This window comes from Callorhinus ursinus, unplaced genomic scaffold (assembly GCF_003265705.2).
Source record: "Callorhinus ursinus isolate GAN/ISIS: 27379988/994484 unplaced genomic scaffold, GSC_fseal_2.0 scaffold22, whole genome shotgun sequence".
NCBI lineage: Eukaryota > Metazoa > Chordata > Mammalia > Carnivora > Otariidae > Callorhinus > Callorhinus ursinus.
This window is the reverse complement of record NW_027397084.1, coordinates 14,649,733-14,677,373: the sequence shown is the minus strand read 5'-3', so window position 1 is coordinate 14,677,373 and position 27,641 is coordinate 14,649,733. Positions and strand designations below refer to the sequence as shown.

General features: G+C 37.8%; 1 protein-coding gene across 22 annotated transcripts in view; it reads left to right on the top strand.

Moving 5' to 3' along the window:
* Window positions 1-27,641, top strand: part of DST (dystonin) — a 478,114-nt gene that overhangs the window by 207,688 nt on the left and 242,785 nt on the right. For all 22 annotated transcript variants that reach the window (XM_073905137.1, XM_073905154.1, XM_073905136.1 and 19 more), the window contains one exon: window positions 9,026-9,087. In XM_073905137.1, the coding sequence (XP_073761238.1) occupies window positions 9,026-9,087 (62 nt within the window). The remainder of the gene's footprint in view (window positions 1-9,025; window positions 9,088-27,641) is intronic.

The window sequence follows — 27,641 nt, the reverse complement described above, 5'->3', positions numbered from 1 at the left end:
ACCTCAGCATTACCTGCCAGATATTTAGCTCGCATCTTACGTTTTCAGCAGTGTTTTTGAGCCTCTAGCAGAAACCTCCAAACCAAATCTCAGTGATCAAAATAACCTTTTTAGAGTTGTAATATTTAAGTGAATCTCTCATCTGTACCGGGAGGTAAATTATTTGATTAAATCACCATTCTTTATATGCCATGTGGGTAAGCAATTAATCAATAAGTGATTTTTTTTAAGAACGTATGTTCTATGTCTTCATATTCCTTAAAATAGAGGACCACTTTTTATTAATTTAAAAAATAAGAAATTTATTAACCATTATATGCCAAGAGGAGAATTTATATATATACATAATTATGTAAATAATTATGTATTGTATATACCATTATATATATAATTATATATAACATGTACATATATTAACTTTAATGAGGCAGAGTAAATTTGTTAAGAGTTTGTATTATTACATGATAATCCAAAAAATTAATAAAATTTTGGAGGATAGTTACAGGAATGCCTTAATCTCATATTTTATAACATGATATGAAAGCTATCCTTGAATTATGAAGATTTTTAATTAATAATACATTTTAATGTGTTTTTTTGCTGATTTAAGATTAGGGTCCTAGGTTATTAATTGGATGGGAATAGTGTGGATATTGCCTAAGAAGTAATCTTTTTTTTTTATTCCCTTACTCTGTTTTTGTCTTGCTAGAGGCTTGGAAAAGCACTGCTGAAAAGGTGATAGGAGTACTAGACTTTGGTGCAGAGGTTTTATTGTTTGCACTTGCTTGTCCAAAGTTCACATGGCACATGGCACAGAAATTTCTTTCACATGGTAGAGCCAGATTCTTCAGCACCCTGTCTGTGATTGAGATGTGTTTAGCACTTCCATTTGAAAGAGGACTCTATCTTTGGGGTAGAGGAAACGACTCTGGAGGGAATCACAACACATGGGTTTTAACACATGGCTGGCTTCAGTCTTGCTGATCTACTTATTTTCCTCCAAGTCCCATTTGACTGCCCTGAGCAGGGTTGGTCTTTCTCTCATTTGTGCTTGCTTACATGGTGAATGCTGCATCATTTGCTCAGTTGGCATGCTTATCACACTGCCTTCATGTCAGGTGCCCTCTCTAGATGATGAACTCTGGAGAGCAAGGGCCAGTGAGCTTTCTATCGGCATGGTTATCCTAGTACCACTGTGGCACTGGGCTTATCATATGGCCTGATAGATGTTGGAACAAATGAGTAAATGAGAGATGTATAGAATCTACATTTTATCAGTAAGTAGGACTAGTAGTTGCTACTTATTCTTTGTTCTTGCCTTGTGTACTAGTAATTTAGGTTCATTCTGAACTCTTTAGGCATGGCAAGCCTCAAGGATGTTTAAGATGCCATTATTTCTTTAAGAGATATAGTAGTATATCTACCTCTATAGAGTTCAGTTGTCCTTTTTGAAGCATAATTAATTCACATTTTGGGTAATTATTTGTTAAGTACATAAAAGCACTGTAACATCTTCTATCGGGTAGACAAAGGTGAGTAAGGTATAGATGATACCCCAAAGGGGCCAACAGAGGAATCAATACATATTTTGTGGATGATAATATTGGTTAACAATTATTTGATATCATTATTCTTGGGGAGAGTTGTGCCTAGAGATTTTACATTGGGAATTAGTGTTTTTGTTTCCTCTGGATAAATACCCAGAGGTCAAATAACTGGATCAACTACCCTATGGTCATTCTGTTTTTATTTTTTGAGGAACATCCGTACTGTTTCCTATAGTGGCTGTACCAATTTATATTCCCACCAACAGAGTACAAGGGTTCCCTTTCATCCACGTTCTTGCCAGCACTTGCTATTTCTTCACTTTTTGATAACAGCCATTTTAACAGGTGTGCCGTGATATCTCGTTGTGGTTTTGATTTACATTTCCCAGATAATTAGTGATGTTGAACATCTTTTCCTGCACTTTTGGCCATCTGTGAATTCTGCCAAACATTCAAAGATTTGATAGCTATCCTCAAATTGTTTCAAAAATATTGAAGAGGAAAGACTATTTCCAAACTCATTTTACAAGGTTAGCATTACCTTGATATCAAAACCAGACAGGACACCACAAAAAAGAAAATTATAGGCCAATATCCCTGATGAACGTAGGTGCAAAAATCTTCAACAAAATATTAGCAAACTAAATTCAACAATAGATTAAAAGGGTCGTACATCATAATCAAGTGAGATTTGTTCTAGGTGATTCGACATTCACAAATCAATCAAAATGATACACCACATTAACAAAATGAAGGATAAAAATTATATTATCTCAATAGATGAAAAAAGACACTTGACAAATTTCAACATCCATTATGATAAAAACTCAGTGAAGTGGGTGTAAAGGGAACACAGCTTAACATAATAAAGGCCATATATACCAAACCCATAGCAGTAAAAAGGTGTGCTCTTGAACTTTTGTTTGTTGGGGGTTTTTTCATTACTGATTCAATCTCCTTACTAGTACTTGATCTATTCAGATTTTCTATTTCTTCATGATTTGATCTTGGAAAATTGTATGTTTCTGGGAATTTATCCATCCTAGGTTTAATTTGTCGGGGTATAATTTGTTCATATTAGTTTCTTCATGATCCTTTATATTTCTTTGGTATCAGTTATAACTTCTCTTTCATTTCCAATTTTATTTGAGCTCTCTTTTTTTTGGTGAGTCTAGGCAAAAGTTTGTCAATTTTATCTTTTCATATATCTTCTCAAAGAACCAGCTCTTGACTTCATTGATCTTTTTTATTTATTTATTTTGTCTACATTTCATTATAGATGGTCCCGAACTTATGGTGGTTCAAGTTAGATTTTTTGACTTACTCTAGTATGAAAGTGATTTCCATTCAGTAGGGAACTATACTTTGAATTTTGATCTTTTTTTTTTGGCTCCTGAAATGTGGTATAATACTCTCTCATGACGGTGGGCAGTGTCAGCTGCAGCTCCCAGTCAGGCATGCAGTGACAGGTAAACAACTGATATAGTTACAACCATTAAAACCATTATGTTTTTCATTTTCAGTATAGTATTCAGTAAATTACATGATGAATCACACTTATTATAAAATAGGCTTTGTGTTAGATGATTTTGCCCAACTGTAGGCCAGTGTAAATGTTCTCAGCATGTTTAAGGTAGGCTAGACTAAGCTGTGATGTTCTGTAGGTTTGCTGTAATATATACATTATCAAACTATGATATTTTCAATCTCTGATGGGCTTACTGGGACATAACCCTATTATAAGTTAAGGAAGTATTTTCCACTTTTTATTATTTCCTTCCTTTTACTAATTTTGGGCTTTCTTCACTTTTATTTTCCAGTTTCTTTAGATGTAAAGTTGGATTGTTTATTTGAGTTTTTCCTTGTTTCCTAAGGCAGGCCTGTATTGCTGTGAACTTTCTGCTTAGAACTGCTTTTGCTGTATCCCATAGGTTTTGGAATGTTGTATTTACATTTTCATTTGTCCCAAGATATTTTTTAATTACCCCTTTGATTTTTTTGTTGACTTATTGGTTGTTCAGTAGCATGTTGTTTAATCTCCATGTATTTGTGATGTTTGTTCCTGTAATTAATTTCTAGTTTTATACCATCATAGTCAGAGAAGATGCTTGATATGATTTTAATCTTCTTAAGTTTGTTGAGGCTTGTTTTTTGGTCTAACATTTGATCTGTCCTGGAGAATGTTCCACGTGTACTTGAGAAGAATGTGTATTCTGCTGCTTTTGGATAGAATATTCTGTATATATGTATTAAGTCCATCTGGTCCAATGTATTATTTAAGGCCAATGTTACCATATTAATTTTCTGTGTGGGTGATCTATCCATTGATATAAATGGGTTGTTAAAGTCCCATACTATTATTGTATTGCTGTCAGTTTCTCCCTTTAGGTCTTGTTAATATTGCTTCATATATTTAGAGTGCATAAATGTTTACAAGTGTTAAATCCTCTTGTTGGATTGAGCCTTTTATCATTAGGTAATGTCCTTCTTTGTCTTTTACGCAGTCTTTGTTTTAAAGTCTAGTTTGTCTGATATAAGTGTAGCCATAGCAACTTTCTTTTCACTTCTATTTGCATACAGTATGTTTTCTATCCCTTCACTTTCATTCTGTGTGTCCTTAGATCTGAAGTGAGTCTCTTACATGCAATATATACATGTCTTGTTTTTTAAATCCATTGAGCCAATCTGTGTCTTTTGATTGAAGAATTTAGTCCATTTACATTTAAAGCAGTTATTGGGGTACCTGGCTGGCTTACTTGGCAGAGCATGCAACTCTTGATCTTGTGGTTGTGAGTTCAAGCCCCCATGTTAGGAGTAGCGAGTACTTAAAAATAAAATCTTAAATAAAGCAATTATTGATAGGTATGTATTTAATGTCATTTTGTTAATTGTTTTCTGGTTATTTTTGTAGTTCCTCTCTGTTCCTTTCTTCTTCTTTTGCTTTCTTCCATTGTAATTTGATAACGTTTTTTAGTGTTAGGTTATGTTTCCTTTCTCATTATCTTTTATGTATCTACTATAAGTTTTTGCTTTGTGGTTACTGTGAGATTCATCTATCTCATTCTTTATATGTAACAGTCTATTTTAAGTTGATAGTTAAGCTGAGTTTGAGCACATTCTAAGAACTGTACCTTTTACTTTGCTTCCACCCTCATGTTTTTTGTTTTTGATATCATATCTTACATATTTTTATTTTGTTTACCCCTTAACTTACTATTGTAGTTATAGTTAATTTTACTACTTTTGTCTTTTAACCTTCATACATTCCACTACATTTATATTTGCTTTCCCAGTGCAGTTTTTACTTATGTAAACATAAATTTTCTTGTTATTAGTTAGTGCCTTTTCTTTTCAGCTTGAAGAAGTTTCTGTAACATTTCTTGGAAGGCCAGTTTAGTGGTGATGAATACCTTTAGCTTTTACTTGTCTGGAAAACTCTTTATCTCTCTTTCAATTCTGAATGATAAACTTGCTGGGTAGAGTATTCTTGGTTGGAAGTTTGTTCCTTTCAGTATTTTGAATATATCATGCCACTTTCTTCTGGTCTTCAAAGTTTCTTCTTAAAAATCAACTTATAGTCTTATGGGGCTTCTCTTGTATGTAGCAAGTGGTTTTTCTCTTGCTGCTTTTAAGATTCTCTCTTTTTCTTGAACTTTTGACATTTTAATTACAGTGTCTCTTGGTGTGCGTCTCTTTGGGTTCTTCTTATATGGAACTTTCTGTGCTTCCTGGACCTGGATTTCTCCTTCCTTCCTTAGGTTAGGGAAATGTTCAGCCATTATTTCTTCAAAAGAGTTTTTTGCCCCTTTTTCTTCTTCTGAGATTCTTATAATGTAAATGTTATTCTGCTTGATGTTGTTTTATGGGTCTCTTAAGCTATCTCCTCTTTTTAAAATTCTTTTTTTTTCTTTTTGCTGCTGTGTTTGGGTGGGTTCCACTGCCCTGTCTTCTAGGATGATCTGTTCTGCTTCATCTAGTTTGCTGTTGAACCACTCTGATATATTTTTCAATTCAGTTATTATATTTTTCAGCTCTGTGACTTCTGTTTAGTACTTTCTTAATGTTTTCTATCTTTGTTGAAGTTCATCCATTCTTCTCTCAAGTTCTTTGAGTATCTTAATGACCATTACTTGAACTCTTTATCGGATAAGTTACTTATCTCCATTTCATTAAGGTTTTTTTTCCTGGGGTCTTATCTTGTTCTTTTGCTTGGAACATATTCCTGGGTTCCCTCATTTTGCTTTTCTCTCTATGTTCATTTCTGTGTATCAGGCAAATCACCTACCTCTCCCCGTCTTGAAGGAGTGGTTTTGTGTAGGCGATGGACCTTATCATTCAACCTTGCCCTAGCTCTTTGTTGTCTCTCAAACTTTTGTGATGTTTAAGCAGCCTGCTTTACCCTCGACAGGTCCCAGTTGTTGAGATTGTGCCAAACCCTGACAGTGTTCCAAAGGAAGGGATCTCAGTCAGCATTTATTTTCTGGCTGATTGGAAGCCAGACCCTCAGGCAGCACCTTTTTTTTTTTCTTTAAATTTTTAATATTGTTATGTTAATCACCATACATTACATCATTAGTTTTTGATGTAGTGTTCCATGATTCATTGTTTGTGCATAACACCCAGTGCTCCACGCAGAACGTGCCCTCTTTAATACCCATCACCAGGCTAACCCATCCCCCCACCCCCTCCCCTCTAGAACCCTCAGTTTGTTTTTCAGAGTCCATCGTCTCTCATGGTTCATCTCCCCCTCCAATTTCCCCCCCTTCATTCATGCCCTCCTGCTATCTTCTTCTTCTTCTTTTTTTTTTTTCTTAACATATATTGCATTATTTGTTTCAGAGGTACAGGTCTGTGATTCAACAGTCTTGCACAATTAACAACGCTCACCATAGCACATACCCTCCCCAATGTCTATCACCCAGTTACCCCATCCCTCCCACCCCACCCCCACTCCAGCAACCCTCAGTTTGTTTCCTGAGATTAAGAATTCCTCATATCAGTGAGGTCATATGACACATGTCTTTCTCTGATTGACTTATTTCACTCAGCATAACACCCTCCAGTTCCATCCACGTCGTTGCAAATGGCAAGATCTCATTCCTTTTGATGGCTGCATAATATTCCATTGTATATATATACCACTTCTTCTTTATCCATTCATCTGTTGATGGACATCTTGGCTCTTTCCACAGTTTGGCTATTGTGGACATTGCAGGCAGCACCTTTTAAAGTATGCAAACACATACAGTCCTGTGGAACCATAGTCATAACCTCTCCTGGGCCTGCAGACCAAGTGATTTAGAGATGTCTTCTTGGAAACAGTTGAAAAAATCGGGGCTCCAGATGAGTGTATAAGCTCTTTTGGGAAGTACCTGCAAGCTGTAGTGAGGCTGAGGAAGAGTACAAAGGTGGTATCCTCTGGCCTATGTTTTCTGAGAGCTCCTCCTTGGTTTTTAGATGTATGGTATACCTGAAGCCTACCCCTCTGGCTAATGCTCCAAGATGAATAAGTAGACCTTTTTTACAGGAACACTGGGGGTGTTTCTGTCTAATGTTTGTGTTGTGCCCTGGGAGTGGTAGCTTGCCAAGAACTATCTCTTCTATTGGCTTAGTTCCATGGAGCCCAGCAACACAGTCCACCCTGGCCACCAGAGACAAGGTCTTCAGGGGTCACCCCTGTGTGGACTGTGTGTGCCCACTGGCTTTAGTAGAGTCCACGCGGAGCCTAGGGCTGGGGCAAACCCATCACCTTCAGTAGTGCTTGGGGGCAGCCCAGGGTAGCCCAGTGCTTGGGGGCAGTACAAGGCTGCCTACTGGCTGAAGTGGGACTGTGGGAGAAGGGGGTGGTGGTGCCCTTCCACGACCAGTAGAAGCTTTAAGATTAGCTAATGAATCTCCTTCTCATGTGGTCTAGGTGCTTTTTAAACTGCTGCTTTTGTGCTGGGTCCCTGGGTGAGTGAGTCTGTGTGTGAGCCCTTTAAGAGTGGACATTCTCTTTTCCACACAGCCCTTTGGGTCTCTTGGAAGTAAGCGCTGTTGTTTTTCAAAGTCAGATGTTTCGGGGGCCCATCTCTCTGGTGCAGGTCCAAGGGTTGTGATACCTGATGTGGGGCACAAATACCTTGTTCCTCTGGGAGATGCTCCACATTTGTGAGATCCCTTCCTGTTTTGGGTCACTGCACCTGGGGTATTTGTGGTGTGACCATGTCTCTGCCTCTCCTACCTGTCTCACTGTGGGTTTTTGTTATTGTTGTTGTTGTTGTTCTTTGTTGTGGAGGAGATGTTCAGCTAGTTTGCAGGTCTTTATCAGAGGGAATTCATTCACATGTGGCTGTAGATTTGGTGTGTCTATAGAAGGTGAGTTCAGGTATGGCTATGCAGCTATCTGAATCCAGTTTCCTTAACAGTGTCCATAAATACTTTTAATAAATAGAACAAACATTTTCAAAGGAACTTCATTTCCATTAAAATAGTTTAAGGGCACTCAGGGATGAAGAAGGAGGGAGAGAGTGAGACATAGCCTATCCCTAGGGAATGAATGGAAAATTTCAAACTGTGGTAGGGAAGGAAGAAGACCACCAAGGAAGAATAAATCACTATCCTAGATGCAGAAAGGAGGAAGAGGGGAAACAAGAAGGTAGGGAATTGCTGCCTAGAACCAGGGAGGAGGAAGGTAGTATAGTTTTGAATGTCAGTTCTAGATGTTGGAAGGTTATGGTTTTCTTTTGAAATAATGACGTGATGAACCACAACATTCTAGTACTCTTTCGCCTTAAATCATAAGAAGACTTCCCTCACTCTTCTGTGTACCATGTCTGTGGTAACCAGGGCAGTATCAGCTCTCTGTAGTGAGAATCTAGTTGGGATGATTCTTTTTTACCAGACAATTCAAAACGGGGAGTCTAGAAAAGAAGCAGCATGGTTAATCATTAAACCAGAGTTTACTTCAGCCAAAGGACCTGAATATAAGTCCTGCCTTTTATCACAGCTATTAAATGTTTTGCTGAATAGTTGTGGACAAGTGTTTTAACCCCTCTAAGTCTTGGTTTCTTCTTCCAAAAGATGAGAATGACACTACCTACCTTCCCTCTTTTAGTTGGAAGCCCAGATGGGATGCAATACGTGGTCAGGTGCTTAGGGATGTTCAGTGCAAGGGCTCACCTGAAGCTAGTAAGGTTTTTTGTCAGACAACTTCCTAGTAATGGTAGTTGTGACAGAGTTTATGCAACAGAATGCGCAGAGGGGTTTGTTTAACAGAGTAACATTGGTAAATACAACACTACGAAGAGACCGGTTTGACAGATGGCTCTCTAACTTTCTTATAGATAGCTGTAAGTTGCCAAAGTGTAACAGGAAAATCCAAATATACTAAACAGTGTTTTTTGAATACCTTACTTTTACTTATATGCATAATCACAATTAAAGTCTCCTCTTTGTAGATTTTACCAACTTCTTTTATATCTTTTTTCCTCTTCCAGATGAACGGGACAAAGTTCAAAAGAAAACGTTTACAAAATGGATAAATCAGCATCTCATGAAGGTCAGTTAATATTATTTTCACATCTTGGAGTTGTTTAGCGTGCTTTTGATTATTGTGCAGGAATTGATCGTATAGCTCTGAAGTATAGCTTTTCAGTATCAGATCGAAAGTTTAAATTCTAGAGCATTTGACCTGCATTTTAGTTATCTAAAATTATCTGGTGTGTGTCCTGTGGGTAGTGATGAAGGCGAGAAGATAAGTACACAGCGATTACAGTGCATTCTGTGACATTAGTTAAAACCTATTATTATTGGACTCTGAAAAAAAATCTCAGCAGTTTAAGAAGTATGTAAATATTTATGTGTTAAGGCATGGAAAAACTTCAATTCTCAGTAAGATTTTTTCTTTCTCAAGCTTCAAACCAAGTTCTGGCATCAGATATATGTGGATGGCAGAGGGTTATATGAGAATAAAGATGGATTATAGAGACAGAAGTCTAGAGTTCTTTAATTCCTTGTACTTGGTATGTCCCAGATATTGGTGCTTATGTGTACATTTCTCTGTGTAGTAAATAGTTGTGGTTCTGAAATTAGTATTTATTTGTGTGCTCTGGGGCACTTTGAAGATCTGATATAAGCTCTCTAGAAAAATAAACATGCACATAAAATTTGCATACAATTTCATGGAGTTATTGGATCTTACCGAAGCCCTTCTATAAATCTCAGCTAAAGCACCTGTAGGACTTCACAATGAACTATCAATCACTCCTCCCCGCCCCCCCCTTATGGATAGTCCTAAAGATGGAAACACGTAACGTTTTAAGTCTGCTGTTTGGGGCTTAGAAAGAATTTTCTCACAAATAAACATTATTTTAAATGTGGTTATATTCTTAAGCTACTCACAAATCCTATTTAAAGCATCATGTAGCAAAGTAGGACCAATAGTAATAGCATCTAATAGCCTTCTATAAAAGTAATTCTCATTTCACGGGGCATATCAAAATCACCTGAGGGATGTTTTAGTCCTCCCTCTCTCACTACCCATTGACAAAACCCTTTTCCCAAATTCTAGTATATCAGGCAGGCCATGTCACCCACTCTCCAACTGAGAATCATTTCTGTAGGGAGTTTCTGGTACTGCTGGGAGCTGAATCCTTTGGTGTATTGGCAAGAGGTAAAAGGTTGAGACACTTTGCTTTATGATGACTTTGTGAGGAAATATATTGTGAGTACTAATGAAGGATACCAGCAGTTTACCTACTCTCTTCCAAGCTTTTGTCTCATCATTCACATTTTGTGAGTGGGACTCTTCCACAGGACAGGGCAGAGATGGGCTGATGTGAGGTTGTGGTATGGAACTTTGGAGCTGAAGGCTCTGACACGAGTTCCCCATTTCTGAGGTGAATCCAAAGGAAGCAAAGTTTTTGATGAAGAGGTTCCCCTTTGGTGGCTGATGCCCTAGCAATCTTTGTAGCTGTGGCTCTCTTGGGGTGGGCATTTTGGTGGGCACAGAGGGTTGCCCCATGTCTTCTGGAGCATAACTCCTATGGTTCGTGGTTGGTAATCAAATTACAGCTGTTGGCAGTGGGCACCAGAGAGAAGTAGAAACACAAATAAGGATGACCCCCATAGGGACCACAGCACTGGCTATTTATTGGGGGCCTACTGATGCCAGGCATGTTGGACTGGGCCATTCATCTTACAAGTAGTTCATAAATTGAATGGTTGAGTAAATGGGTAGTGAGAGAGACTTCTTTTGCTAAAAATGTCAAAACACTGTTAGAGCTGCTTGAGGACAAAGTCTATATTATTATATATATATTCTAGGGCCCATCACAGTGCTTGGCAAGAGTAGTCTCACTGTGTGTAATATACATTGCATACATTAAATCATTTAATTCTTCTAGCAACTACCCAAGGTGGTTTAATTTAGTGGTTATATACACATAGCCTTCAGAGTCAGACAGGAAGCATTCAGAGCCTGATTTACCTGGACTATGTGACTACTTTTTTTTTGATAAAATGACGAATCTCAAGATTTAAGGTTTGTCTGCTGCAACACAGTAAGAAATGGGAAAATATGTTATTTTATGCACAACAGCCATTAGATAGATACCAGCCCAACTGATTAGGTTTGTAATCAAATTGGCTTATTTGTTCCTGAAGTATGTTACAGGGTCAGAATTTACAGTTAACTCGTATTAAATGAGGAGTCACTGTAGGGAGTGGGGGAAAGCTAGACAGTACAGTCTTGGCTAACTCTCACGGTCAGTTGCTTACATTCTTGTTCTGTTTTGCTCTAGTATCAGCTCAAAGTAGTCTTCCCTTATAATCTTAAAAATTGTTCCCTGAAATTTCTGGCACAAAACTCAAATATGTGAGAACACAGTTTTTTAATCTTTCATTCTTTTATGTCTAGAAGTTATAGCTTTAACCTCAAGTGAAGAAAAATAAATATCCTAAAACGTTTAGAGGCACCAGGCTGTTAAGTTTTGTGTTGTTATTAGTTAACCAGAGAAAGGGCAGCCTTCATGTCATCTTTTCCATGTTTCACTCAAGTGACGGTAAAAGGAATGTTGCACTATGTAGTCAGCCTCTTTTGTCTCACTAAAAAAAAATGCTGGACACTTTTGCTCTAGGTGGGCATTTGGTCATAATCCCATTAGTGGGAAATTTGAGTATGTGAATTTTAAGTAAAAAATTTTAATATTATAAAGTAATATTTCTTTCTGTATTGATTTTCTTATATTTTTCACTTGAAATACTGAACATCTTTAAGGGAGAATTAGGGAAAGGAGAGAAGCAGGTCCCATGTCTTTTTTGCCTTACCACATTCCTTTTCAATGAAAGAGAGGTATGTTATTTTAAGAGTTTTTAATAAAATGGGATAATAGGAAAGGATGGTCATGACAAATGAGTCAATAAAATGAAAATGGGTAAGGAGAGAAAAAAATGGGAATGAAATCATTTAGATAATTGGATAATCCTTTGTGTCTTCTTTATGTTTCATCAGTTTTAACTGTAGTCACAAGTAGTCCTTAAACCATGGGGGGGTATATAGGGGAGTTCTAGGAGAAAAGAGAGAAGAAGAGGTGAGGGAGGAAGTTAAAGGGGGCAAAGAGGGGAGGAATGGCTGTCTTGTGCACTAGGGTACACAGCCCCGGAGTTGTGCCTTGGGTCTAGGGCCTGGAGACTTTGCCCTTGGTTCAGCTGCTGGGGAGTGCTGACCCCAGCTAGGGATGTGTTCCCCATCTTCTGAAATAATTGTTACAAATTTTGCCCTTTCTTAATTATTATTTTATTTATTTTAATTTAATATTATATAATTATTTTACCCTGTTCTCTCCAGCACAGTTTTGTCTCCAGGGGGAACTGTTCTTGGTGTAGTTCTGCTGCTTTGGGCAGTGAGGCAATTGAGAGATTTAGTTCCAGAACAGATTTGACTTTGCTGGATTTTTTCTTTTCATTTTTTAAATTATATATTTTGCTAAGTTATGGCAAATTATCTTTGAAAGAAGAATGGTTCCTTCAAAGTTGTTAGTTTGTGACATGTAAGTCAAAGATGGGAGGTAACAAGAGGTCAGACAGGGGGTTGTGTCTAGTCTTTACAGTGTATTATTTGTGTGACCTTAACCTTCTTAGGCTCTCATCTGTAAAATGGTGGCAGTGATAGGTTAGTGTGAGCATATCAAGGAGATAATCCATTTAAGCATAAAATATGTTAATTGGCACATTGTGTAAGTTGCCTCTGGAACTTCTCCTCCCTCGTCCAAATCCCTTTTCTTACCACAAGTACTTTCCCTTTTATTTATTTTTTTAAAAAAGATTTTATGTATTTGAGAAGGGGAGAGAGAGATAGCAAGAGGAGCACGAGCAGGGGGAAAGGGAGAAGCAGGTTTCCTGTGAGCAGGGAGCTCCACGCAGGCCTCCATCCCAGGACCCTGAGATCGTGACCTGAGCCCAAGGCAGACATTTAACTGACTGAGCCACCCAGGGGCCCCAGTACATTCCCTTTTAGTAGAAAAAGCTGGGATTTAGGTTCAGAATCTGTTGAGGTAATAGATTGGCCTTCTTGCTGTAGAGTCCTACTGGGACACTGAAGAACAATTATTTATTTGAGGTAATCCTGTTAGCCATACCCTCCTCTCCTCTCTATACACCGCTCCCCAGTCATTTATGGATTGACCTTGGGGCCCAAGGTTTTTTTTATTCCTCTGTTTTCCTCTTCTCCCACACACTCTCCTTTCAGAAAGGGAATCAATGAAGGCCCACCATACTTCTGAAAGATTGGCCATTTTTATTACTCAGTTGTAATTTCACTTAGATTCACAGCTGGAGGGCATCTTCCACATCCTGCGATTTGCTGCCTTCCTTTACCGGAAGGGACAACTTTACTGGTGGAACTGCAGTACAAGGCCTGAGATGAGACTATGAATTAGAACGGGGGGCTGTGTCCAGTGTTTGGTTTCCTTGTGCACTGTGACGGGTTGCAGATCTGCCAGTGGGTTCCCCTTGGCTATGAGGTTGTGTTTACTTTTCTCTACCTGTAGTTTTAACTGCTCACCAATTATTCCCTGTGATTTAGGAAGTTTTGGTTTATGCAGCTGCAAAATAGCATAGACCAATGCTTAGGGGATGATTTTGGCATGGTCAGTTTTTAAAAGTTTATATGACTGAGAAAAGTAAACATTGGAGTTTTTAAATGACTGCTTAAGTTACTATTACATCCATATGTATAAACATTTTTTTCCTTACAATATTTGGGTAGAATTTTTGGGGGGGAGAAAAACTGTATTAAAAAATAATATAGCCTTCTTTTATATTCACCAGAGCTATAATTACATTCGTTTAAAATAAGCAGATTGCTTAATGAAAACTTATATTTGCGGGTGAACAGATGCCTCTGGCATTTTTCTAAATGTATTTAAATATTAGTGTTCTCATATTTCAGTTGTAGGACTAAGCCTGTCCTTAAACTGGTTGTTCTGGCAAGAGTGTTTTCCTTTGGAGGCATCGTTCTTCAGAATACTTTTAGTAATTAAGTCCAGTTGACACAGTCAAGTCTGTTCCCTCTGCAAGTCTCTTCACACATTGAGTAGACTGGATTGTTTACCTTGCAAATTGGATATTTAGGTAAACTATTGGTGGTGGTAACATTTATGTATTATTCTTTAGCATAATTTTAATTATAGTATTAAAAACCATGAACTGGTTGTTATCAAAATTGTTCGTGACTTCAGTTAGGTAAATTTTACCCAGAGAATTGTTCTAAGACATAAAATTGGTGACAGTCTTTTATTATTTATAGTATATATTTTTTTATGTCCCTCTACCTATGGAACTTTATAAGCTAGAGGGTCTTATATCATTATTTAGTTTTTGTTGTTATTGATCACATGCCATTCTGTCTTGCTCTTTAGAAATCAACAAGACGGTAGTATAAGAAATGGCACCTAAGATTTAAGTACCTATGATTTAGCTTTTCCCTTACTCTGGAGAAAACAAGAAAGAAGGAAGCCCTTTGTTTTCTGAAGTACTTCAAAAGTTACCAAAGATTAAAAAATTCCCTTTTAATTGTTTACTTAGACCCAGAATTAGAACTTGAACCATGACTGAGAGGCTGTATTTAAGAGGACTAATTTAAGGGGATGAACAATCTTTTGGGAGAACATTAGAGTCTGAAGAAGTCCATTTAATGGGCTTTCCTTGCCTTGGGTCCATTTAACTGGCAGATTATATTGGAAATAAAGTCTTCTGTACTGGTTAGCTAATACTGTAAATTTATCCCTTAACATTATATAATAAGATATTTGGTCTGATTTTTAATTTATTGATACATAAATGCATTCGGAGAGGAAGGGGCCCTGGATTCCAATATTGCACCACACCCTGTGTGGCAGTTACCTGCTTGGTTACCACACAGGAGACACCCAACTGACTCTGTTCCATCTTGTCTTTGGAAAGCTTCATTTATTCATAACCTAGATATCCTTTGCCCACATTTAAAAGTCAATGATGTCATGGCTCCACTGAATCAATCACACTGTTCTTTATTTTCTGATTTGGTGGATGGAAGGAAATGTATATCCCCAAGCTGAGAACAGAGTGATAACTTTTAGAGAGTAGAGAAAAAGCTCTAATCTGCTCTGTGTTCTTGACCATTGCATACTTCTTGAGTGGTTTTACATCTATGGGCACAGATGACTTCATAAAGGGCTAATGAAAAATTCATCTTCTGAGAGTATAAGGCAGTGTTTTGGTTCTTAAAATCTGCAAATAATATATGTATTTTAAAGACCCTTGGCTTATATGAGTGGTTCTTAAAGTTTAGCTGCATCAGACTCACTTAGAAGGCTTGTTAAAAAGATTACGGGCCTTACCCCAAGAGCTTCTGATTCACTAGATCGGGGATGAAGCCTGAAAATTTCCATTTCTAACAAGTTCCAGGAATTTGTGTTTCTAACAAAATGCTGAAGTTGCTAAGCTGAGGCCACATTTTGAGAACCCCTATCATAGGTAAATGGATAAATATTATAGTTAACCCTCAGTTTCATTTGATATAACCAAAAAATATTTTAATATAGAAAATAATAGCTATGTTTTATTGAGCTTATATGCTAGGTCCTTCACAATATTAATACCAATATTAATAACAGCTGCTAATAGTACTTGAAGGTAACCATGTGCCAGGATCTGTCACTCTCATGTCTTAGTTTATTTTTTTAAATTTATTTTTAATTTTTAAAAATTTTTAAAGATTTTTTATTTATTCATTTGAGAGAGAGAGCCAGTGAGCGCACAAGCAGGGTACATTTTCAGAGGGAGAGGGAGAAGCAGACTCCCCGCTGAGCAGGGAGCCCAGTGTAGGGCTTGATCTCAGGCCCCAGGAACCTGACTTGAGTTGAAGGCAGACACTTAACTGACTGAGCTACCCAGGTGCCCCACATGTCTTTGTTTATTTAATTCTCACAACTCTCCTTATGGACTGGTCCTATTTTATCCCAGAGTTACAGATGACAAAATTGATGGACAAACAGGTTCTATAATTTCCCAAGGTCATACACCTAGTAATTTTTAGGACTGGGTGGAAAATAAGGCTAAGAGAGATTATGTAATTTTCCATAGATTGGAAAAGGAGTCTAAGCAGGAAGTGAAAAATGCATCCCAGTCTGCCTCAGTACAGATCTTTTGCTGTCTTGATTACACTGAATTCTTAAGGATGAATTTAGAGTGGAGTGATTAAAGCTGAAGGAGAAGCTGAGCTTGACATTTGGACATTGGTCTGATTTCTCTACAAATACGACTTGACATTTAAGTTATTTCTGTTGTGGTATAAGAGATAACGGTTTATGTAGTAGAGGAAGGGTTGAAAGCTTTTTGGGGAAATGTCTAGTTTAAAGGTCCACTGTAGAATTTAGAAGCAAATCAGGATTTAAAAATGTGAAGCAATAATTGATTTCAAGATAGTAAAAGAGGTACATGGAAGAGTAGGAAATGGCTCTATGTAGATGAACAGTAGCTTGGGATTGAGAAATTCTGAATGTCTTCTCATCATGAAGAATGATATCTTGGTGATAAATTCCTCATCAAGAAAAAAAAGTCCATAATAACAGTGTTTAGTTTCAACAGTGCTTTATTGAACTTTAGTATAATCAGGGCTGTATTTGAAATACAGTTTAGGAATTACTCTGTTTTCATGCAGCTATTTTTTTTTTTTTAAAGTAAGCTCTATACCCAACGTGAGGCTTGAACTCAGGACCCTGAAATCAAGAGTCACATGCTCTACCAGTGGAGCCAGCCAGGCGCCCCCATGCAGGAGATACTAAGTACATATATGTAAAACCATTAAACATTTAAACCATTAACGTTAGGCAGGACAGCCTAGGATAAAGTACCAAGGGTGGCAAACAATAGGTTTTTAAGAGATGAGATTTGGGATGCTTGGGGGGCTCTGAGTAGTCAGGGACTATGCCAGGGTGGGGAAGTTGACTTATGCTGGGTGCAGAGGAGGAGGGGATGGTGCGGTGGGCAGGGGCACAGTGAGTCAGATGTACTGGATTGCTAGCGTTTGCTGGAAGGAGATCAGGTTGGATAGAAAATGGATAGAAGGTGAAGCCAGGTAACAAACAGATGGGATTGGATAGCCAAAGAGGTTTTAAAAAGTTTTTGAGGACAAGAGTGACATAAGATAACTGGCATTTTAGGAAGAGTCTTGCATTTTATACACAGGCATTAAGGAACGAAATATTGTGGATTCCAGGGCAGGATCCACTGTGTGTTTAGGTATTGAATTTAGTTGTCATGTCTCTTTAATCTGCCCTGGGAACAGTTTTACAATCATTTTACAGACTTTGACGACATTAACATTTCTAAGAATACAGATCAGGGGTTAATTTGGATAGGATGGAAGATGAATTAATAGCAAAATACCTTGTGAACTTAAAGTTATTTTATGACAAGAAGACAAACTTTTTTTCCTCCCATGAGAGTCATTTAAGTAATTACATGTGATTTTAGTGTTTGTCGAGAATATAGTGAACTACCTTTTCAAATGAAGAACAACAAAATTTTACTCAGTAATTTCACCAGGTGATTTTAAATTCCCATCTTGTGATCAATTGTAATTTTTCTTCTTTTTGATTTCTTTATTCATTATTATCATTATTCCATCACTACCACTACCTTTTATTGCATACTAACCATGGGCCAGGAACTGGACTGGATACATAACATACATGATCTGATTTAACTCTTGTTTCTACCAGTGAGGAAACGGAGTCTGAGGGAGGCTAAGTTATCTGCCCAGCATGACGTAGCTAGAATGTGTCAGGACTGAGCTTTTTAGTCCTGGCTCCTTCTGGCTCTACAGAAAAACTATATCATACCACCACATCATGCCACAAAAGAAAGACACAGAATTAAAGAATGATCAAGAAAAAATGAAGACTGAGAAGTAGGGCAAAAAAACAATATGTCCAGTTGCATTGCCACTTTAATTGGCTCTGATTCCTCTCAGCCATTTCCCTACATACTTTAAGTCTTTGCTGTTATGGCTTGGCCTCTTTATATGACCATAAATTTTTATTTGCATCCTTCTCTAATCAATATATTTTACAAGAATTGAGAGATATAGATAAAGGTATACAAAGAAGCCAAGCAGCATTTATGAGGGTGGTTGTTTTAGCTATAGGAAGGACATTGACTAAGGCATTTTTGAAGAAGAAAAAATTACACTTGGATCAGTGGTGCTGACATTTTAAACCATATTGTATAGGCCTTGACATCAGAAGAAGTATATGCATTCTGTAGTAGGTAGATTAAAGCAGAAGACTTGGTTTGTTATTTGATGCTAGACTCTAAGCTGCATGAGGACAGAACTGTATCTGTCTGATTAAACAGTGCATCCCCGGAACCTAGCATAGTGTCTGATATACGACTGTTTGCCTCCGACTGTACCAAGGAATTTGTTGCTTAATGAATGATGTAAAACCAAATGAACCCCCCCCCGCCCCCGGTTTATAATAGAGATCTACAGCCACTACGGTGGGGGAAGTGAAAGGATTGCTTTGGGAGGAATGAGATAAAAGTTACCTGGAGGAAAAAGAAATTCATAATGACTTCTTTCCTTTTAAAGCTAAAAAGATCCATTTCATTATAGGTCATGATGAGCGGGGCCAGACTTTCCATGTTCTGGTCCCTTTTCGTGTTATTTCCTCTGTGTAATTCGGTTTTTCTGCTTGTGGCTAGGTAGGAAGTTTACCCATATTCATAGATGAGATTAATTTATTTATCTAAAATTACTAATTAGCTTTGCCCTACTTATCTATTATTTTCATTAGTTAAGAATATTGGCTGGAGCTAGATATCTTGGGGATTTTCTAATATGTTAATAAAATTAGTAGATTCTCTGGTCTTATTTTATGTAGGGGAGGGAAAAAACCCTTTCCCTTCGATCCTTCTAGGCTTTTAGCTGGACTGTATAACAGAAAACAGATTAACAAGGAAAAATAAAAGTTTTGGGAAACAGAAGCCTTCATAAGGAAACGAAGACCAGAGGAAATGGTTAAACCTGAGTGTTTTTATATGAGATTCGATGAAGAGTGGAAAGTCGTAGAAAAATGTCATAGGACACAAGGATATGAGCTAAGGGTAATAAACTGAAGGGAAACTTAGCAAGGCTTATTTGTTCAGTTTTTTCAGTGTCCCTTTGTCTTTAGAGATAAGGATGCTCTTTTCTTCCAGGTACAGGGAGGGCACCTCTCACGTGAAGGTCTTATGACCTTCTCTTCTTAGGGGAGAAGGAGGTATGGGCGGTCAGAGAATCCTTCCAGCACTTGTTGTTTTTCAGATCCCTTCAGGTTAACATATTCAGTATACCAAGGTGCCGTATCTTGGGGTTGTGTGTCCTGAACCCATCACGCAGATGTAGTTAGATTTCTCTGTAGGTCTCACATATTCCTTTCCACAGAATCAAATAGAAAACCCTGTTTCCAGGCCCTAGTCAGGGTTTGCTGTAACTGCAAATCTGAGGGAGAATTCAGAAACTAGCTTTAAAAGGGGCTGAAAGGGCAAGACAAGTAGCAAAGGAGATGGAAGCCAGTAATCAAGGAGGGACGAGAATTGGAGAGGATTTGATAAAGTAAGTGGTCAGGGTGTCAGAGGTAGCAGTGCGCTACGTTGGACTTGCCTAGGGGTTTGGGAACTGTTCCATACGCTAGAGTCATTTGATCTTAATGTAATATAGAAGAAATTTCTGTTTTGTGAAAAAAGATAAGAGGGGTGACTTCAGAGGGAAATTGTTAGAGCTGGGACAAACTGTTGCATACTTCTAAAAATGCTGCAGTAAATGCCTGATGGCACTGAACTGTTATTTTTGGTGCTAATCTGACACTGATGTTTGCTTCAAGAATTTCATATCAAAACTGTTCAGGTACTCTTCTTTGTCATTTAATAAAACTCTCATGGAATTACACTACTGGTTTTCAGATAAAATTTAGGGAGATCATGGCATTCATTATAAGATCAGTTTTTGATACTATACCTGTACAGAGTCCTTAACATCTGAATGGGAACTTTTTTTTTTTTTAAAGATTTTATTTATTTATTTGACAGAGAGAGACACAGCGAGAGAGGGATCATAGCAGGGGGAGTGTGAGAGGGAGAAGCAGGCTTCCCACGGAGCAGGGAGCCCGATGTGGGCCTCGATCCCAGGACCCTGGGATCATGACCTGAGCCGAAGGCAGACGCTTAACGACTGAGCCACCCAGGCGCCCCTGAATGGGAACTTTTATAAGTCATTTTTGGAGGCCTGCATTTCCCTATATAGCTGAAATATGTTGTAATGCAGTCTTGTTCTCAGGCTAGCCCACTAGATCTTATCTAATGCATATCCTATTTTATAGATGTTAAGAGCTCAAGTGAGACAGAATACATTAGAGGAGAAAGAGTTTAGTTTAATAGGTTTAAGATTAAACCTCACTCTGAATCTTTGTTCATTCCTTAGAATAATCCTTTTTTTTATCCAAGGGCCCAGTGCATGTATGTATCCTCCTAAAGCACTGTGTTCCAGGGTGTTCGTGTTCCATCTTGGATGCCCAGGTCAGTTGGTCTCAGCGAGGGTTAGGAGGAAGGACTGATGGGAACCTGATTCACCGCAGCCTACAAATGATAGAACGCTCTGGTCATCCTGCTGGAAGGGAAATCTCTGGTGGATTTCAGACAGATTCAAGAAAAAAAGTCAGTTAGCGGTAGGAAGTCCAGCATGGAAGTAAGTTGGTCATGCCTGGAGTCTGCCTTGGTGCATAGTTTTTCTAACCGATTCCTACTTTTTACAGCATCCTTTGTCACTTTGTCCCTTTAGAACCCTTATAGTGTGGCGGTTGAGAGCACAGACTTTGGGCTGAGCCGCTCGGACTCACATCTTCCCTTGACTATTTACTAGAGATGTGACCTTGACTTTCTCTAAGCCTTTGTTTGCCTCATCTGTAAAATAGAGAATAGTGCTCTCTTTATATCTATAGACCTTTAAGATCATCAAAAAGCTTCTGGTTTGCCCTGTCTTCCATAGCAATGACAGATGTGGTCCCGATGTTTGCATTTTTATGGGATTGACCCCTGCATATTGCAAAGAGGGCACTGCCTAAAATGTACAGCTGTAGTGGTTTTATAGTAATATTCTAGTAATGGATGCCAGTGAAATGGTGAATTCTAAATAAAGGAATGTGTTTTTCATTGTCTGGTGAATTCTAAATAAAGGAATGTGTTTTTCATTGTCTGGCCAGGGCCCACACTAACACCTTTTTTTTCCCTTCATGGGCATGACAGTTTGAGGTGAGATGCTGAGAGTGTTTGGCAGTTAACCCTATGATTTGTGAGCCATCACATTGCTGGTTGAGTTTGCCTAGATAAAGTACTTCACAGAGCGACAGCCCCGAAGAGCCACAAACACAGCACAGCTTGTGTTTGCTTGAGCAGAGAATTTGGCACTGAAGTCTTCTGTAAGAGCATTAGCAGCTCTCTAGTAGTTCTCAAACAAACAAACCAAAGTCCCCCAGGATGTTACAATCTCCAGAAAGCAGTACTACTTACTGAATTCTTGAACAGTATATAAATCCCATTTCTTAGATGTAGTTCCAGTTATACCAGAAAGACACAATATAGTTGCCCTGACAAGTTCTAAAAATAGGAATGTTTCTTACAGATCTCCTGTCCTGAGTTCATGAGTTTTGGTCCTATCTTTTTATTTCACAATTTGCTATTGTTCCTCTTAAATCTTAAAAAATAAAACTGCCAGTTATTTTACCAGCAAAAATGGGTTTATTGAGGAATACCAGAGACTTGCGGCATGGTATAAGCAAGTCACATAAAAAAAACGTAGGCAAAACCTTGGGCAAGTCCAGAGAATGAAGGAGAGGAACACTATTTCATAGTGGAAGGGAGGGAGTTGGTGGGGCTGTTACAGAGTCCCTTGGAGTAAACTGGGAGTTCCAAGCACAATGGCTTTTCATTGGCTGAGTTGTGATAGTTTCTCATTGGCTGGACTGTTGCTTGTTGCTGTGGGAAGAGGAAACCTTTTCTTCCTCAGGCTGGCTAGTGAGGCAGTAGCTAAAGCAGTAGTGACTGGAGAAGTGTGTCTCTTCCCGTTGGGTCTGCAGTTGATCCTGAGTATTAGGGTGTGAGAGCTCCCCTTTTTGGGCTCTCAACTCCATTTTCATGAGGTTTCCTTATATTAATTTTCACAGTCCTAAATGTTTTAAACATTTAGCTTTTATTTTATATAAACTTAACTGTAAGAAGCCATGTTTGGGGACACTTAAGATTTTACTGATGTTAAGGAAGAAAAATTCAACTGATTAAATTTGAAGATCTAATTGGCTTTATTAAGCAGTTTGTGAATTGGCAGCTTTCCATGTAGCAAGTAGAGGGGAGTTCTGAGGAATTGTATAAAATAGAAAGTTTTTATAGGAAGGGAGTGGGGCAAGGAAATCATTAGCAAAGGAAAAGAAAATAGTGTTCCAGGCAAGGTCACTTTCCCTTAGGGAGAAAAGTGTGTGTGGGAGGGTCTTATAAGGTATAGATTACCTCATCTTCCTTTGAGGGGGTAGAGAGGGCCCTTGTGATAGATTACCTTGTTGGTGCTGACCAGAAAATGCCAGAAAATAAGTTAAAATTTCATTTGTGGGGCAGGTTGAAACTGCAATTAGGTTAGGTATTAAAGGCTCAGTTCTGTGACTTGGCCTGGCATAAGTGACTGACTCCATCGGTTTTCTTTTTAACACTGAGCATTGTATTTAATAAATTTTAATGTTTAATCCAGGTTATTAAATTCCAAACTTTTGTCTTCTCAACTTAACTTCTGATTAATACTTTTCTTGCTGGATTTTAAAAAATTAATTTTCCAGAGTTGACAAGCTGAACTAAAAACATACTTTTTTTTTTTTGCAGAGGAGCAGCATTTTGCAAATTAGGTCCCCAGGAACACCAATGTCATGGTGTTGTGAGATGTCCTGGTGGAAAAAAAAAAGTTTCCATTGCCAGTAGAGTTTGGAAAGCAGCGTTCCCTAGTTGAAGAGATTTATAGTATTCATTAGCATATTAAAGACTGAGAACTTCTGTGATAAAGAACCCGTTTAATTCAGTGTTTCACAAATTCACTTGGTCATGGATTCTTTTTAGCAAAGAGTATCTATTAACATCCCTTTGGGAAATCCTGCAGGAGAGTTTTAAAGTGACTGCTTTTAAGCAAATAAATTAATTTTGTATTAATTAGAATCCCAAATTTGGACGGGATCTAGTTAATTTGGTTGTCATTGCAGGAATATTTTCTCACAGCCTTTCTTATGGGTCACTGATTTTCTAATTTATGGGCAACTTATAATTTTGGTCCCCTTGAATTGTAACTGAGCTGTTTCTTTCATTGGCTAAAATTTGCTCACTGTAACTCCCACCCACTTGTCTGTGTCCAGCCCCTCCCCTCCATGATAGAAACCATATATGGCAGTTCTTAAATATATGAAGAAACTCTTTTGTCCCTTTTAAAAAAACTTTTCTTGTCAAATACTTTCATTTCCTTTGTTTTTATGTGATGCAATTTTTATGTCATGCATTTGTTTTTCTAGAATATTTTCTTTCAGTTTTCCCATTTGAAAATTTTGAAACTCTTGAGTTGAAGGCAGAAAATGAGTTGAAGGAATTCTACCAGGTAATCAGTTATACAGTAAGAGCATGAGCTGCTCTTATCCACAGAACTCAGCTCTGTTTTTATTGTCTATTTCCTTTTCACCTCCCCACCTTATTACATACTGAGCTGTTTGCCTGTTTATTTACCTTTCCTTTTTTTTTTTTTCTTCTCCATTGTAGGATAGTTCCTTTAGTCTTAACTGTTTATCCAGTTTTCCTACAAAGACACATTATTGCTTTTATTAGAAAGAACCAAGATACTGTTATTTTGTAAAAACCGTCTTTTCCACTCTTAATTTCCTATAAAAAGAGAAGGCTGTTGTATAATTCATCTCCTTTCCAAGAGTGAAGGACTGAGAATGATTAATGGGCTGCTAGTGCTAAGGGTATTTGCATCTCAGCCAGGAACTCCTGGTTGAGGAGGGCATAGAGGTCTGCAAACTATCTACTGTCTCAGGGCCAAATCTGGCCCCAGCCTATTTTTTTGGTACAGCTAATGAGGTAAGAGTTTTTTTTTACATTTTTAAAGAATTGAAAACAAATCAAAAGAAGAATAATATTTTGGGACACATGAAAATTATATGAAATTCAAAATTTGGTGTTTATAAATAAAATTGTATTGAATCCAGCTGTTCTGATTCACTTATGTGTTGTCACATCATTTGACCCTTAAAACAGAAATATTTACTATCTTGTTTTTGTAGAAAAAGTTTCTTGATTCTGTCTGAGGCTTAAGGTTTTATATGTATTTTGGGTAAAGTTTTGTGTATATTCATTTAATGGTGAGATGTGTGGTGTCTAAATGGGATGTCTCTTGATTGGATGGGGGCCCCCAAATGTGGGGGCCAGGATCCCATAGAAGCTGGTGGCCAGGGAGGTGAAGGAATACACCTGAGGCAGAACAAAGGAGATAGAAGTTTACTGGATACACTACAGGGGAGTGGTGGGCAGGACAGCAGAGGACGGGCTGTCTGCAAGGAGGCAGTGGGTGAAGGCTGTTTTTAAAGGGGGGAAGATGAGGAAGTATGGCCACGTATGGAATTCTCCTTTTTTTGGTAACTCTGCCTTGTTGTAAGTAGCCCATTGGTCAGTTAGGGCCTGTGGATATTGTGAGGTCGCCTCATGGGCCTGTCCATATTCAGCCAGGGGGTTGCTGTGGGCCCTTTGTACATTCTATCACTCAAGCCTGTTTGCCTAAAAGTGGCCTCGATACGGCCACTTGTGTTTCCTATGAATCCATTTATGAAAGTAGCTTTCCTTTCCTATACGTAAGGCCAACTGTGGTTCTATGAATGTAATTTTATACCACAGCTACTTTTCTGAATGAGCGTCTCTCTTTGATTTATTTACAAAATGGTATTGAAATGGCCAGATCAGTATATTGCTTTACTAAGGCAAAATTTTATTTCTGTCATAATCCTCTTTGAGTGAAGATTGTCATGAAAGATGTACCTATTGCAAATGCCACTTGAAGTAAAAGTTCAGTGAGTAATGCTGATATAAAGTAGATGATGGGGTGCTTGGCTGGCTCAGTGGGTGGAGGACACAACTCTAAATCTCAAGGTTGCAAGTTCAAGCCCCTTGTGGGGCATAGAACCTACTTAAAAAAATAAATAATATAAAGTAGATGAAATGTTACTTCTGTCACTCAAATTAGAGGTTTCCTAACTAGATTAGCAGGTAATCCTTTATGACTATTGCATTTGCTTTTTGCTCTCTTAATATATACCTCCTTTTTGGTTTAGGTTAAAGGTTTTATAGTCATTGGCATTGCCAGCTTTTCCAGCTTTATTAGTATTAAGATCAGTCCTTTTGTTTAAGTATTGATTATATTTAGAACTGTTTTTTAGTAAGTACAGATCATGCATCTTTTAAAAATGTATCTCAGTTGTGTGTGCTGACGTATTAGAACAATCTTAACATCCTGCCCTATATTCTGCACACTATTATTAATTCTTGTTGAATTGTGATGAGTGTAAACATTTCTCACACGCAAACATTGCTGACATTCAATAACTCAAAAGGAGTGTGATTAAAATATATATATTTTTAAGATTTTATTTATTTATTTGACACACAGAGAGCACAAGCAGGGGGAGCAGCAGGGAGAGGGAGAAGCAGGGTACCCACTGAGCAGAGAGCTGGACATGGGGCTCAATCCCAGGAAGATGCTTAACCAACTGAGCCACCCATGTGCCCTGAGATTAAAATATTTTTAAGAACAGGTTTTCTTGAGATATATTTACACACAAAATTCATTGTTTTTAATTGTATAATTGAATGATTTTTAGTAAATTTTCAGAATTATGCAGCTATTACCACAATCAAAATTTTATAACATTGCCATCACCCCCCCAAGAAAACCCCCCCTCTCCAGCCCTAGGCAGCCACTGATATATTTTCTTTCTCAATAAGATTCACATTTTCTGGATGTTTCACAAAAATAGAGTCATATAGTACAGGTTCTTTAGTATGGCTTCTTGCAGTTAGCACAATGTGTTTGAGGTTCATCCATGTTGTAGCATGTGTCTTCATTCCTTTTTATTGGCAAGTAGTGTTTCCATCCTGTGGATGTGTCACATTTTGTTTGTCCACCTAACAGTTGAGTGGCATTTGGATTGTTTCTGCTTTTTGGCTCTTAATGAATAATGCTGCTGTAAACATGAACATCCAAGTCTTTCTATGGACATATATTTTCATTTCTCTTGGATATTTATTTAGGAATGGAATGCTGGGTCATATGGTAAACACAATGTAACATTTTAGGGAATGCCAAACTGTTTTCCAGAGTGGTTGCACCATTTTATGTTTCCCCTAGCCATGGAGAGGGTTCTAATTTCTCTAAATCTTTTCTCGTACTTACTTTCTTTTTGATTTTAGCTATCCTGATGGATGTGAAATGCTATGTCATAGGATAGTGATTTGTATTTCTCTAATGATGTTGAGCCTCTTTTCATACACTTACTGCCTATTTGTGTATCTTATTTGGTAAAATGTCTATTCGGATCTTTGCCTGTTTTAAATTGGGTTATATGTCCTTTTGTTATTGGGTTTTCTTTGACCATTTATGTTCTTGGTGCTATATATAGGTAATTTTTGCCTAATCCAAGGTCACAAAGATTTACTCTTATGTTTTCATCCAACAATTGTATAGTTTTAGCTCTTACATTTAGGTCTCTGATTCATTTTGAGGAAAAGGTTACTTTTGCATGTGGATATTGAATTTCCCAGTATCAGTTTGAAAAGATTCAACACTGAATTGCTTTTGTTTTTTTGCCAAAAGCCATAAATATGTGGGTCTCTTTCAGGACTTTCTTTTATGTTTCAGTGACCTATATGTCTATTTTTATTAAAAACATTTTGTTGTAAGATTAATTATTATTAAGTCTTGAAATTTGATGTATCTGAACACCAAACTAATTTAGATGGGAAAATACTTAGAAGGTTGCCATGCCGAAATGGACATTTCTCCTCTGTGTGTTAGTCATTCAGCATTTATTTAGCTTCAACTGTGTGATAAGACATGATGCCAAGTAGGAACTCTCATAGATGCCATGATAGGCCCTCGGGGCAGAGACACATCCCTTGCTAGGAAGTGGCTTGATGGAGTTCTTGAATCTGTTTTCTGAGTTTCTCTTTTTCTTCCTGTAACTGGATAGGCCTTCAAGGGCCCACATCTGAGGGCATGGCTATGTTCACAGGCAAGTACAAATGACTGATCTTTTATTTATTGAACAAACCTTCTTTGAATATTTACTATATGAAAAGTACTATACAAAGCATGACAAATTTTCATGAGGACCTAAGACTGGGCCCCGTTCTTTTAGAGGTTTATATTTAAGTATATTATGTGCATAAAACTGTAAGGAAAACAATGATTGGTATTCTGGAATAAGCCAAAGACTGTATGAGTGCAGAGGAGAGGCCTTCTCAGTC